This window comes from Lethenteron reissneri, chromosome 47 (assembly GCF_015708825.2).
Source record: "Lethenteron reissneri isolate LAM-NWPU_2019-01 chromosome 47, ASM1570882v1, whole genome shotgun sequence".
NCBI classification, from domain to species: Eukaryota; Metazoa; Chordata; class Hyperoartia; order Petromyzontiformes; family Petromyzontidae; genus Lethenteron; species Lethenteron reissneri.
The window spans coordinates 3356128-3370878 of record NC_083825.1 but is presented as its reverse complement, the minus strand read 5'-3'; the positions used below and the strand labels follow the sequence as shown (position 1 = coordinate 3370878).

The window sequence follows — 14751 nt, the reverse complement described above, 5'->3', positions numbered from 1 at the left end:
CGGCAATGGCGGCCAGAGACACGTGACGTCACCGCCTTCCTGTCGTAGAACGTCACGACACGCCCTCTCGTGACGTCACCGCCGCCACACCCCCACCCTCCCCGAGTCCGATGTTAAGTACCGCCTCTACATGACGTCATGCAACTGCCCACACCCCCCTTTGGGATAACACGCCCCTCCCTAATTTCTCGTGACGTCACACGGATTATCATGTACAACGTCACCCCCCCTTCACCTGAAAATGAAGCCACGCCTCTTTGTGACGTCACACGAGTAGGCGTCGCCTAACGACGTCACGCCCACCCCGCCCACTACTCCAGTGAGTGACGTCACGCGGCCTGCAGGGAGTAGGAAGGCCGCGCGTTCCGCCGTGCCGCTCGCCGCATCTCCCTCGTCCCCCCTCCCCGCGTCGCCATGAATTTCCTCCGCGGTGTCATGGGCGGACAGGCCGCTGGGCCGCAGCCCACGGGCGCCGAGACGGTGAGAGACGGCCGCGCGCAACGGGCTCACACGGGGTGGGAGGGTGGGACGGGGCGAGGCCGTGTGGTGCTAGCGGCCTCTGCCCGCGCGGGGCGCGCCGAACCCGCGGAATGAGCAGGAGAGGCCGCTGCTCGAGTGAAGGCCGCGGCCTCGGATGTTGACGTGTCAGACCCCTGTCGTAGGGAGCCGCGCCCCGGCCACTTCTCGAGGTCCCCGTGGCCCGGGGTCCCCTCTCCCCTGGCTCACGACGCACAGAGCTCTGCTGTCCTGGCTCGCCTTCGCTGCATTCCCCTCTCTGGGGCTCTCTTACCCTGTTTTCCCTTTTCCTAGTCGATGTTTCCCCTTGGTCTCGCCTGCGTCTTCTCCTTCATTGCATTCCCCTTCCTGGTCGTCCTCGCCCTGGTTGAACTCGCCTCCCAGGTCCTCGTTAAACTTGACGGCACTTTTCCTCGTCTCGCTTCCCTTGGTTGGACTCCCACGTCCCACGTCTGACATTCCGTGGATTTCCCTTAATCTACATGTTCTTGGTTGCACCTCCTACTCTCTGGGTCCCGATTGGTTTCAAAACCCTTCCTTGGTATTCCAACTCTTGGTATCCCCATTTTCCTTCGTCTCCTCCAAAGGAATTCTTTCCAGCTTTCCCCTAACACTGGTTGGACTGCATCCCCCCCTCCTGCACTGGTCCCTGGACCCTGAGCGCTTATGTGGCGCCCCGGAGTTTGTGACACGTCATTCGTGCGGACGCGTTCAGAGTTAACTCGGAGCGCCCGCGACAACTTAATCCTTCCTCGTCTGGCTGCCGTTCCGCGTCAGTGTCCGATTGTAATCGGGTTCTTTCTCACGCGCATCGACGATGCATATGCACGAGAGACACAAAGCCTCGCCTTGCATACAGTTCTTATGGCCACGCGCCGTGAATACCGCCTCTTAGCAGATGCACGGTGGAATCGTGGCCCAGTGGTTAGTGCACTGTGCTATGAACCCGCTGACCCGAGTTTAGAGTCCATGCCGTGGCTTAAATCGATGGCGAGCGATGGTCTGAACCGGTCATACTCCCAACATCTACCCCCCCCTCCCCCGGCAACATTTACCAGCCCGCACGTACCAAACTGGTGAAGTATGGTCGAGCAACTCCCATAGCGGACAACAGTGGATTCACAAAATGCTGTTTTGTATTTATATATTAAACAGATGCAAGCATGGTAGCCACAATGTAACACGTAACATCAGCACATTCGTCATTAACACGACCACAACAGAACACATCCCTGACATTTCTGCCAACGGAGAAAGGTCGGAACGAGTACAGTACCTTGTATTTGAATATAGCACTGTATACTGCTATGTTAAGCCAAGTGATTTCTCATGATCAAAACATCATACAACTGCAGAGTCTGGAGGTCCTTCGAAGTAGGATTGTTAAATTTAGGTTTTTTTTCGTTACCAGTAACCGCTTGAAAAAAAACTTAGCGGTTTGCCGCACTTTAGAAATGTCTAGAACAATAAACATAACACGTGTTGACCTTCTCAACTTTGAATGGAAGGATACTACCGAAGGTGTAATGGTTAGTGCACTGGACTTGCAATGTAGAAGGTGGCGTTCACCATAGGAGGGCGACTCTAGCCTCGCCACACACGGGGAAGGGCTTCGTGAAATCGACGTGCTGTGCGAGCCGCATTGATATTTCTACAAGTGTTACCGAGTGGACGTTTCTGTGCCGAGAGATATTGACAGTTGTATATTTCGGTCAGGTTGCGCGGCATTAATGCTGTGTTTCTTTCTCATTTGCGAGAGACCCGCTGTGTCTGTCGCATTCCTGTGATGCACCACGCAGTCTGTTCTAGTTTGGGTTCTTGGTAAATAGCTGCCATTCACACAGTATCGGCGGCCGTGCTAGACCGATTATAATAAATACGTTTCGCGTTCCGAGCAGTATTTGTGCATCTTATTTGCGGCAAAGAAAACACGACGTGAATGTTGTTGTTTGATTAACAAAAATGTGATCTCAACTGCAGGGACAAAGTACAAGGGCTGTAGTCCAGACTTATCACTTCTATTTGGCAAATGACGCAATCCTGCATGGTAAAAAAAAACGCAGCAGATTTGCGGACTGGAGATGTGAAGGCAGGCTGAGCAACAGTGCAGATACCTTTGGTGAATAAATAAAATAGAGTAAGCAGACAATATGCTTCACCCAGCATATCTGTCCCTCCACATCAAAAATGTAAATATGTCTTGCTCATCCTATCAGCCGCATTGTTTTGTGATGGTGCACACATTCAGCTGCATTGGTTCAACACAAGCCAAACTCTGGCCTGTTTTTGATATTCAGTGTCTCATGCACTGAGTCGGGCCATGAATCAAACTGGTGAACTGCCAGATGAGTATATACGCAGAGACCTCTGTTAGATATGGGTCCTAGGTTGAATAAAAACAACCAAATAATATGTAACACAAATGAACCACACTGACGCTAATGATAACCCCAGATTCAGGCAAGGTGGATCAAGGTGACCCAGGTGAGGGACCTGTTGGTGCTGAGCCCTGTGTGTGTCTGCGTGTGTGCGGGGAGCAGGTGCAGAAGTTATGTGACCGTGTCGCGTCCTCCACACTGATCGAGGACCGGAGGGGTGCCGTGAGGGCTCTCAAATCGCTCTCCAAGGTTAGGAGAGCACTCCTCCATTGAACAAGCACATGGGATTAATTTCCATGTGTATTGTATCCACACACACTTACAAAGTATATACTGAATGCATCACGGCAATGCTAATAGTAATCAGTCACATATTGTATCATATGTGGAATATTCGCCCCAAGGTGCCTTTATAATAACCTTAATTTAGTAGCTGGAATGGATGACATGAAACTATTACCATATCTTCAGGATCATAAGATGCTCTGGAAAGTAAGGCACATCCCACACTTAGTGCCAGTATCAATAGTTGATACGAATCTGTCCACACACCCAGTAACACTCACACGCCTACCGGATTATAATATGCATCCTCAACTCTTCCTTTATACTACAGGTGGAGAAATTGTGTCTCATAATCTAGACATTACGGCAATCATATGCAGCATTCAGTAATTTACCACGCTTGCTACTTCTCAATCCTCACAATAGAGGGCATCGCATGTCACCATAGCACACTTAAACGCGTGTCATGCTGCGGTCATTTTTAATATGCCTTACCAAAGAGCCATGGTCTGACAAACAGCCTTAACTTAAAATCAGACGAAGAAAGACGTGCCCCAATTTGTGCCGTCCGTTATTTTGCAGCAATGTCGGCGCTAATTTGACACATGCTTTGTCCCGCGGCGGGAGCCACATGGCTCAACAGAGACCACCAGGAGAAGCCAGCTTCCCGATCATCGTGGTTGGGGGTTATAGGGGGTAATGAGCTGCATGAGATGAGTTCCCCGTGAAGACCCCCGAGTGTTGCCTTGCATTAGGCTTGCCGTTCTCAGCTGATTCGTAGCAGAACTAATGAGCCGGTTGTGTTCAATTAGATATCACCATCATCCTTTGTACTCTTTGTGTCCTTCCCAGCAGCGTTTAAAATCGACGACCACGTTGCGCTATGTGCCGTGCATCTAGAAACGCAATGTCTCTCCCAAGCGTGCTTTTAAGCCTGATTGTTGACATCATGTATGCTCGCCGGGATGTTTGCTATTATAAGCTCTGTAAAAAGAGATGGGCTTAATTAGTGTCCCAGACTGCAGCCGACATCACGCTGGCCTTGTGTGTACGTGTGTGCCTCTGCTCTCCCACTCACGACAAATAAAGTGACGAATATCTGTTCTGGGCTTCCTCTTGTTTGATTCAACCTTAAATGAGTGCCTGGTGCTGTGTGTAAATATCAGCACTGGGATACAAAGGCGGCCGGCGTGGTGCTAGCCACCCACCCTCTCGTGTGCCATGCCTGCCTGAATAGGCACTCGCGAACAGCATTTTCCCAACTGCTAAGGCTATATGGGGGACATTTGATATTGTTTAATCCCTGAGCTTAACGGTTTTGCTCATTGTAGAAGTACCGCATGGAGGTCGGCACGCAAGGCATGGAACACCTTCTGCACGTCCTGCAGACTGACCGGTACGCACACACCCCTGTGTGTCGCTGCTCTGCTCACCAGGATCCTGGCTGCACAGCTGCACACGTGCATTTGCATCACAGATGCAAAGATAGGGACGTACGTTTCCTATGCGAGGTTCCAGCCCAGTGCCCGGACACTCCACTCCTGTCTTTCCACGTGTCTATCACTCACGCCAGCTGCACATCCTCATCCAAACACACGAGTGGATTGTTTTTTTTTTACTTTCCACAGTTACTGAGCACAGCGGCCAGCAACAAACGGCACTGTAGAATTCTTACAGAAGATTAGATTTGACATGTTCCTTGATTTGGGCAAGATTATTTTCTAAGAGCTCTGGAAAAGAGACGGTCTGGAGAGAATTCCAAAGTGGAGCAGGGCGAGGGAAGAATCAGAAGGAGAAGTGAGGTGACCTGCAGCGTGGTGAGTGGACAAGGGAATAGATGGGTGAGCAACTGATTGAGTGGGGAACTGAATTAATTGGTGGGTGAGTGGGTGAGGGAGTGAATGAGTGTGTTGGTGGGTGAGTGTGTTGCTGTGACCTCCGGTGCAGGGATTTAACACAAGGGTTGTGAATGAGAGGGCGGGGAGGGATCGATGAGACGTGGCCATGGGAAGCTGGGCTGGATTAGGTGCCCACATGGCCTAGAGTAAAACATCCCCAGTGCAGGGTTTCACCTTCACCTATCGAACTGAGAGGCGAGGGCAAATGAACCACGTGATGTCTTGGGCCACTGTGCCGTTTGTACTTTCGCACGAGCAATCGGTGCTCTCGTTACTCGCATTCCACTTTAAAACGGTGACCGGTTCCTGATTTTAGGAACTGGTTCCCAATACGCTTAATGGTTAACGGGATATCATTTTGCAAAGTCTGGTTTTTGACGATGACCTTACAGACGCCGCTGGCCATGGTCTCTCTTACTAACCACGCGTCTCTCGTCACTCAGGTCCGACGCGGAGATCACGGCCTTCGCGTTGGACACGCTGTGCAACATCGTCTCGAACGACGTGGGCGAGGAAGAAGGTAATTCGCGTTCACAGCGCCGCTGTCCCCATGCCCTTTCACCGTTACTGCTGCCGCTGCTGCCGTCGTCGTTGAGTTGCGGGGAGCGGCGTGCGAAGCCGGCTGACGGTGGCTCGTGTGTTCCGTTCACGCTCTCTTCTCTGTGTCCCCCTTGCGTTCGCCGGACGTCAGAGGACGCAGAAGGTAAACGACGCGACGTCACGCCCGCTTGTGGGAGGAGGCTTGCCTGCATGCCGCACTAACACACGTGGTGTTGCTGCGTTCCCCCGCGATACTTGGGAATGCCTCTAACTCTTTATCGACTGCGCACACGCGGATATTAACGGATGGATTCACCGCTCTGTTTAACCTCTCTGATGGCTTCGTTTTGGGATAAGATTCACTCTAGCACGTAGAACGGCGCTGCTGCCCACGACGTAATAACACCGCACACGTGGTGGTGCTGCTCTGGTGTAATGGCTTTTCACATTGGTCGCCGATTTGATTCCCACCAGCGCGGCGGTCAAAACAACAGGGGCAAGTTTCTTAAATCGTATCCGCCTCTGTCCACCCAGTGGCATGCATGGGCACACCGCAGCAGGTCAATGAGTAGGTTACTGGCCAGGGTGGAAGAGTAGGCCAAAGTCCCTTCTGGAATGGCTATCTAGAACCCCTTTTGCGTGAGCAAGCAATAGCAGGGCTGCACCTTGACCTTGCATTTTAAACGTAATCGGCAAAGGTAACGGGCATTGTTGTCACAATCCTGCCTAAAATTTTACGTATATTTTGTCATCGAAATGCATCGGAGGAAGAGGTTGGTGTGGGGGGCTTTGTTGGGTGGTGGTGTTGTGACTCGAGTGCTGCCGGGGGATTGCGTGTGGTGCAGTGGTCTGCATGCCATGCGCGAATCACCGCTTGTCGCCGCTGGGCGGTTGTGAGGGTGCCGGGTACGAGAGGCGGTGCGACCCAACGTGCAGGTCGGCTCTTATCTGGTAGTTGCAACGGAGGTTATAGACGCTCGTTAGAAAGTGGAGTCGGCCAAACGTCTTGATGTAGGATCACAGAGCTTAGGGAATTTTTTTTGGCAGCGCCAGTTGTGGCTGCGGTTTTCCCGCGCACGCCTCCGTGCGATGGCTGCGCGCGTCACGAGTTTGTTCGTCAAATGCTTTGTTCCTGCAGTGTGCACGAATGGCACTCTGTAAGAATAAAACGTTACGTTATTATTGTAAAAATATTACTTTGCAAGTTATAAGAGGCTCCAGACATCCAGACAGTGAGACGCACCCCACACTGATGCCTGGTGTCAATATAGTTACACAAACCAAGTCACGAAGACAAAGACCCCCTGTATAGCCTTAATGGACTGTTGGATCAAGTGCTGTTAGCGAGCACCTATGAAGGCCGCCACGGCACACGAGGGGTGGGTGGCCAGCACCACGCCCGATCGGCTTTTTCCTCCCGAGTGACGATGATCACACACCGCACCAGGTACTCATTTGAGGCTGAGTCGACCTAGTGGAGGCCCAGGATAGGTTCAGATAATCGTCGCAAGCTGGAATCGAACTCTGTTCCCGTGTACGTAGCACGGTGTGTGCTCTAACTACTACACCACCGCTCCCCACAAACCTAGTGACACACACACACGGTGACACACTGTGACACACATGCAGCTACTGGATTTTAAAACAAACTCGCCCTCCCCCCAAAATCTTATCTTAAAATACAGGGGAGAAGGTGCGTGTTATTATTATCGTGAGGTTGTCGTCAAACATTAAACAATAAACAACAAAACAAACATCGAACGACGATGCACGAACAATCGAAGCAATAAAAAAACAACTATGAACAATAACGAAGATACAATCAACTACAATACAAACAACGTAAACCATTGAAAAATTACATACACAACAATAGAAACGATACAATAAACAATATAAACAAAGCACTCGGCTTTCATGTCGTCGTCTTCGTGCAGAGCACATCAAGCCGCTTTACAATAAATAAATAAATAACAAAATCACATGGTCAACTCAAGCAAATTATAAATTACAAAACAAATACGTCCGCTTGCCTTACATGCGATACCCTATACGATACGGTACTATATACTGCACTGCGGCGTTTCCGCAGAGGGGGAACGGCAGCTGCCGTGGGCCACTTGCAGGGTGAACAGGTTTGACACTGGGACGTTGAACAGTCACGTCCCGACCACTGATGAGCCCAGGTGCACACCTCCGAGATAAGAGCTGCCCTTGCACGTGTGGGCGTTGTCTGTCGCGTCTGGGCTTAACATCTCACGGCGGTGGTGAAATGTTAACTACCTTGTCGGGTATGCAGGAGGTCATGGGTTCGATCCCGACCCTGCCGCCTGTATATTTGGAGTTTTGCATGTCTCTCTCCCTGTGGTCACATGGATTTTTCACCGGTTCCTCCGGGTTTTCCCTCCACCTTTAGAATTAATGTGCGTTTTAGTGTATTGAGCTATCATTTGTGGCCAGTTCGCTTTTCAAAAACAGCTCTATAGCTCAGTGGGCTTTACCTGGTAGATAAAAAATAGTTTAATAGTTTAATGGTGCGAAGTCATAACATTCGCTTGTCCCATGCGGTTGTCACCGCAACACGCAACGTGACCTCCCCCTCCGCAGAGGAACAGCACCACCAGCAGCAGCAACAGCAGCAGAAGACGGCCCCAGAGGAGGACCTGGGCGCCCAGTTCACCGACGTCATCATCCAGAAGCAGGAGAACGTGTCGCTGCTGCTCCTCCTTCCTTGAGGTATCCCGAGTCCAGACCCCGTCGAACGTACACTGCGCACGAACGAGAGGGCACGCTCTCTAAGTTGTCACTGCACTGACTCCCCCCCCCCCCACCCCGTATGTACATGTTATGTTGAACTTCTTTTGCACCGGAAGTAGCCAACCGTGCTCATCGGAGACGCGCGGAAAGGAAAACAAAAATATAATACAGCTATTGGATTCTCTTCTTGGTTCTTTTGGTAAAGTCACGTAGAAGGGAAATAATAAAATAATAAAAATAAAACATATTAAAATTATTCTCACGACGTTTCGGCCACAACGCAAGCAGCCGTCCTCAGTGAAGAACAGGTCTGTCGGGAAGACAGCGTGCAACAGACTTGTTCTTCACCTGAGGACGGCTGCTTGCGTTGTGGCCGAAACGTCGTGAGAATTATTTTATTATGTTTATTTTTATTATTTTATTATTTCCCTTCTATGTGACTTTACCGAAAGAACCAAGAGATAATCCTGCAGTCACGAAAGCTTTAAATCGAAATTTATTGGATTCTCGTGATGTCACTCCATGGTACCGCTATGATGCGATGTTGCACCACCACCACACCATGTCACAGCACGTGATTTCACTCCATGTGATGTCTGCACGACGATGTCACTCGGTCGAATGTGGTCAACGTTCGTAGTTGCGTCCCTTTTCAGCTGGCGACTGGGCGGGAGGCCGTGTGTGTGTGATCGTGTGTGGTGGGGTGCGGTAGTGTAGCGATTAGTGCGCTGCGCTATGAACCGGCGTCCCGGGTTCGATTCCCGCTCACGGCCAACACCAGTGACGATTATCTGAACCAGTCCTGGGCCTCCCCTAGGTCGACTCAGCCTGAAATGAGTACCTGGTGCGGTGTGTAAACATCGCCACTGGGGAGACAGGCGGTCGGGCGTGGTGCTGGCCACCCACTCCCTCGTGTACCATTCCAGCCTTCATAGGTGCTCGCTAACAGCACTTGCCCCTACAGTCTGTTCAGGCTATACGGGGGATCTTTGTCTTTTTTTCGTTAATTGAGTGTGTGTTAATGTATGTGTGTGTGTTTCGCCCGCAGGAGTTTGAGTTCCACGTGCGATGGGCGGCTGTGAAGCTGCTCACGGTACTCCTGAAGAACCGAGGACCGGCCGTGCACCAGATCATCCTCGTCACGCCCACAGGTCAGCCTCCACCGATCCTCATCCCCACCCTGCCTGTTCCTCCCTGACCCATCTTTACCCTTGACCTGTTCTAGCCCGACTCACCCCGACCCAACCCATCCTTCCTCGAGCTCTCTGTCCCACCCAATCCTCTCCCACGACCACCTTCCTCGCTTAACTCACTCCTTCAATCGCCCACCCACTCTTGCAAATGAGACTCTTTCTTGCCTCTTTGAGTTCCCAGCTGGGCGCGTGTGGCAGCATGGGCCAGCCGTCGCGCGGAAACACGGGGCGGTGGGGGGGTTGGTGGTGTTTGCCGACGGCGCGGTGCCGCCGTTGACGGACGACGCCGTCACGGTCGACCCTCCGCGTCCCGTGTCGTCCCTTGTGGCCCCCCCCCACTGTTGTTGTAGCTGCCCTCACTGGCCCCTTTGTCCCCTTCCCGCCACCCCCGCAGGAGTGTCGCGCATGATGGACCTGCTGGTGGACACCAGGGAGGTGATCCGAATGACGTGAGTGGCGTCGGGGTCAGGGGGGTGGGGGTTGACACAGCACGGTGTGGTGTGAGGGGCAGAGGGAACACACAGCAGGCTGCTGCTGTTATTGTGTGGGGTGCAGCAGAGGGAACACAGCACGCTGCTGTTATTGTGTGGGGGGCAGCAGAGGGAACACAGCACGCTGCTGCTGTGCATGGGAGCCACGGTGGCGTGGGGAGCCGTGCGAGTCGCCGCTAACGTGTGCCGTGTATCGCGGTGCGCAGGGGCTGCTCCTGCTGCAGCAGCTGACCAAGGGGAATGCGGCGATCCAGAAGATCGTGGCCTTCGAGAACGCCTTCGAGAGGCTGCTCGACATCGTCTCCGAGGAGGGGCACAGCGACGGAGGTAACCGCCGCCGCCACCCAGCCACTGCCGTTCTGATGCGCCTCCCTGTCGAGACGCATTGGGGGGGGCGCGCGCGACGCAGTGACCTTGTTCAACGTCGAGAAACTTAATGACTCTGTCCCCCGCTTCCTCCCCCCCTCCATCTCCCCCCCTCCCCTATTCCACTCCTTCCCCAGGTTTCCCTCATTAGGTTGGTTATACTCCTGCTTCCCAGTTTCCCCCCCTCTCCCCTCCATTTAAATTTCCATCCTCTCCCCAATATCATGTCCCCACTTGGCTGTAGCAGCTGGCTCAGTTTGTCCTCACCTTTGACCCCCCCCCCTTTTATATTGGTTCAGTTGCATTGGGACTCTCCTACGTAGATTGTGTCGCCTGGTTGAGTGAGCTGTGCGGCGCGCTGTGGCAGCGCGCTTTACCGAGCTCTTGTTTTGTTCCAACAAAAAAAAAACTTTGTCCATCGCTGCTGCGATAAGTGCCGGTTTGTCGCTTGCTCCACCGGCGTTTTCGCGGCTGTGAGAGTGCCGTGGTTTGTGCGGGATCGGCAGGGATCGTGGTGGAGGACTGCCTGCTCCTGCAGAACCTACTCAAGAACAACAACTCCAACCAGAACTTCTTCAAGGAGGGCTCCTACGTGCAGCGCATGAAACCCTGGTTCGAGGTGACCGAGGAGAGCGCTGGCTGGTCGGCGCAGAAGGTCACCAACCTGCACCTCATGCTGCAGGTCGGCGCCAGCGGTGGGCACGCACGTGGCCGCCCGGAAGGCCGTTTTGAATCGCCGGGAGCAAATACAAGAATTCCTCGTTTTTAACGCGCTCGATGCGTTCCTGAAAGTTGGCGCGCAAAGCAAAACCGTGTTTAAGCGAGCGATATACCGAGTTACTGAATCACATTAGCGCTTTAAAATCGGCCTAAAGTCGGTCATCCCACGGCGGTACAAAGAACTGATACGAGGATATGTCGCCGAGTACTGTATCACTCCACGTGCTGTATCGTTCAGCATACTGTATCATACTGCCCAGCACCGTGGCTCAAGAAAGTAGTTCGTCGTCAACCGCTCAGAAACCACGTTATAACAGTGCGTGCTCCGCGCAAAAGTGTTCCCAAAATAAAAGAACCGTGTTATGGCGAAAACACTGTGTGGACACGCGTTGAGCAAGGGCAGACTGTAACTAATTGCGTCTCTACTCTTTGGTTCTTTCGGTAAAGTCACGTGACTTTACCGAATGAACCAAAGATTATGGATCCTTGCAGTCACGAAAACTTCAAATCTAGAATTAATTGCGTCTCGTTTTACCCAGGAAAGCCTCGCCCCGTCTCAAAAACTCTATTCAGTAGGGTGCCTGCCACCGGTACGGCTCTTGTTTAAATGCCTCGGCAAATGCATCGCGTCTAAAACGTTCGAAGGGCACCCCCAGCGGCAGCTCTCCCTGTGGAGCGCAAGGATCTCTCGGCACCGGCCTGCGTGTGGGCATTTGCCTGCTGCCAGGAGGGGGAGCGATTTTTCCCCGAGTATTTCAAATTGAGTCCTTTATCTCTAGTGTGAGTTTTCATCAAATTACAGCGCCCCCTACTGCGAAATACTTGGCAGCACCCTGCTGCCAAAAGGGTCTTGACGCCTATTGAGGCTTTCGGGGTGATCGAGCATAATAATAATAGTGGTAATAAGGCATGTTTTGCGACGAATGTTGTGAGTGGGTTTATACGTGTGTTTGTGTACCACGCCGGCCTTCATTTTCTGGCTGTGCCTCCTCCCTGCGCCCAATCTCACTCTCGCCCCTTACCTCTGCCTGCCCCCTTTACTCTGGAACAAACTCTCTCCACATCCGACTCTCCCCTCGCTCTCCTCTTTCCCACCACCCTCAGGTCCTATCTCTTTTCTCTACTCCGCCTTCTCCCTTCTTTTCCGCCACCCCTACCAGCACCGCCTAACGCCCCTCCACGCCGCAGACTCCACCCTCGTCACTACCCGATCCCCATCCCTTGTCTAGCCATTTTGTACTGTAGTCGGCAAGCATTGTCAAGCGCCTGGTGAAAGGCGCTTTATAAATCCAAAATTGAATAGAATAGATGCTCGCTAACAGCACCTACCCCAACAGTCTGTTCAGGCTATCGGGGATCTTTGTCTAACCGTGCGTGCACAGGTAACACTGCGTGTGTCTCCATGTGCCGCCACTGCCCACCATCCCCCCGCACCCTCCCACCCCACGACCGCAGCTTGTGCGGACGCTGGTGTCTCCGGCGAATCCGGCGGGCGCCGTGGCGGCGTGCCAGAAGGCCATGTTCCAGTGCGGCCTCCTCCAGCAGCTGTGCGCCATCCTCATGGCCACCGGCGTCCCGGCGGACATACTCACCGAGGCAAGCCTCCCCATCGCACCGCGTCCCCGGCGCCCGTGTCTCGTGCCGTCACCCGCCGTTCCACGCGGACCGCTGCGGAGGACGCGTGCGCTGGCTGAGCGTGTGTCCGTGTTGCGCGCTGTTGTCTCAGACGATCAACACGGTGTCGGAGGTGATCCGAGGGTGCCAGACGAACCAGGAGTACTTTGCGGCGGTCAGCGCTCCCTCCACGCCGCCGAGGTGCGTGCCGCCCACCCCCACCTTGGTTCCCTCTCCCCACCCTGCCCCCCCCCCGCCCCCTTGGTGTGTGTGTGGGGTATTTTATATGTTCGGGGGAGGGGGGGGGGTCTGCGGTTGTTAACGATGGTGCTTTGTTGTTGCGCTTGTGCATCATTTGTGGTTGATTGTGGCGTGTGCACGATTGGTTCTTGTGGTTTTGTACGTTCGCAGTAGGTTCTGGTGGCGTACGGTTGCTGGTTGTGATTGTTGTGGACGTGCGCCGTTGTTGACCGTGGTGGTCCGTGCATGCGTGCGTGCGATTGGTTGTTGTGGTTGTGGCGTGTGTGTCATGGGTTGTTGTGGTTTGTACCATCGCAGTCGGTTCTGGCGGCGTGCGGTTGCTGGTTGTGATTGTTGTGGACGTGCGCCGTGATTGACCGAGCCGGTGCGTGTGTGTGTGGCGTGCAGGCCGGCGCTGGTGGTGCTGCTCATGTCGATGGTGAATGAGCGTCAGCCGTTTGTACTGCGCTGCGCCGTGCTCTACTGCTTCCAGAGCTTCCTCTACCGCAACCCGGGGGGGCAGGGCCAGATCGTTGCCACGCTGCTCCCCTCCACCATCGACGGTGCCGCCCACGCCCACCCAAACACGATGCGCACAGTCCATGCCACCCCCACGCAATCCTCCTAACCGCTCACCCTCGCCGGTTTCACCAAAACCACCCTCATCACCAACCCTGCCCCCACACCGGCTGTTGAGGCATGCGCTGTTAGCGAGCACCTGTTAAGGCGGACATTGCGCAACGAAGGGGCGGTGTGGACAGCGTCACGGCCAGCCACCTTTGTCCCACAAGCGCTGATGTTTATACACGATACGAGGTGATGAAGATTATGATGATGAAAAGATTTCGTGGTTTGGTGGTGGGAGTGATCACGTTGGTAGTGGTGTGATTGAACAGTTGTCTTGGTGTGTCAATGATGATGATGGTGATGATAGCGAGAGTGATTCATAATATAGGTTTTTTGGTCAGATCTCGTTATTTATAAATGTGTCGTAACCCTCCACCACCCGACACTGCCAAACAGTAAAAAATGTGTCACGTCGTACTCAAAATTTTAAATGCTGTAGATCTCTCTTCAGCACACCGGTGTGCTAAAGAAGTGAATGATTTTGTCTATTGAAAAACGTGACACATTTTTACTGTTTGGCCGTGTCGGGTGGTGGAGGGTTACGACACATTTATAAATAACGCGATCTGACCCAAAAACCTATATTATGAATAATATTGGTCATGAAAGCGATAGTGATTATAATCACCTCTGTGATAATTATCACAGTGAAAGTATTTGTGTGATAGCGTGGTCTTGGTGGTGGTAGTGATGTTGGTGTAGTATATGATGTGTGTGATTGCGGTTGTGGTGGTGGCGGTGCTTACGATGATGGCGGCTGCGATGATGATGACCAGGGTGCGTGGGTGCATGCTTGCGCGGTGTTTGTGCTGGCGCGTGTTTGTGCGTGCGTTGCCGGCACAGCCAGCGCCATCTCGGCGGGACAGCTGCTGTGCGGGGGCCTGTTCTCGGGCGACGCTCTCTCCAACTGGTGCGCCGCGGTGGCGCTGGCGCACGCCCTCATCGGCAACGCCGCCCAGAAGGAGCAGCTGCTGCGGGTGCAGCTTGCCACGTCGCTGGGCAACCCGCCCGTGTCGCTGCTGCAGCAGTGCACCAGCATCCTGTCGCAGGTGCTCGCCGCACAACTTCGCCGCCCACGAGTAATCGAGGCGTCGTGGGCACTCCCATTTCTTGGCCGGCGTGGAAG

General features: G+C 53.4%; 1 protein-coding gene across 1 annotated transcript in view; it reads left to right on the top strand.

The window, feature by feature from the left end:
- The first annotated feature begins 337 nt into the window (after nt 1-337).
- LOC133354428 (general vesicular transport factor p115-like) overlaps nt 338-14751 on the top strand; it is a 22755-nt gene continuing 8341 nt past the window's right edge. The window contains 14 exon segments of the mRNA XM_061571248.1: nt 338-480; nt 3057-3143; nt 4511-4575; nt 5521-5597; nt 8225-8340; nt 8342-8353; nt 9423-9525; nt 9962-10020; nt 10265-10385; nt 10931-11106; nt 12600-12740; nt 12871-12959; nt 13407-13561; nt 14469-14674. Of these exon segments, the coding sequence (XP_061427232.1) occupies nt 415-480; nt 3057-3143; nt 4511-4575; nt 5521-5597; nt 8225-8340; nt 8342-8353; nt 9423-9525; nt 9962-10020; nt 10265-10385; nt 10931-11106; nt 12600-12740; nt 12871-12959; nt 13407-13561; nt 14469-14674 (1473 nt within the window). The 5' untranslated portion in view covers nt 338-414.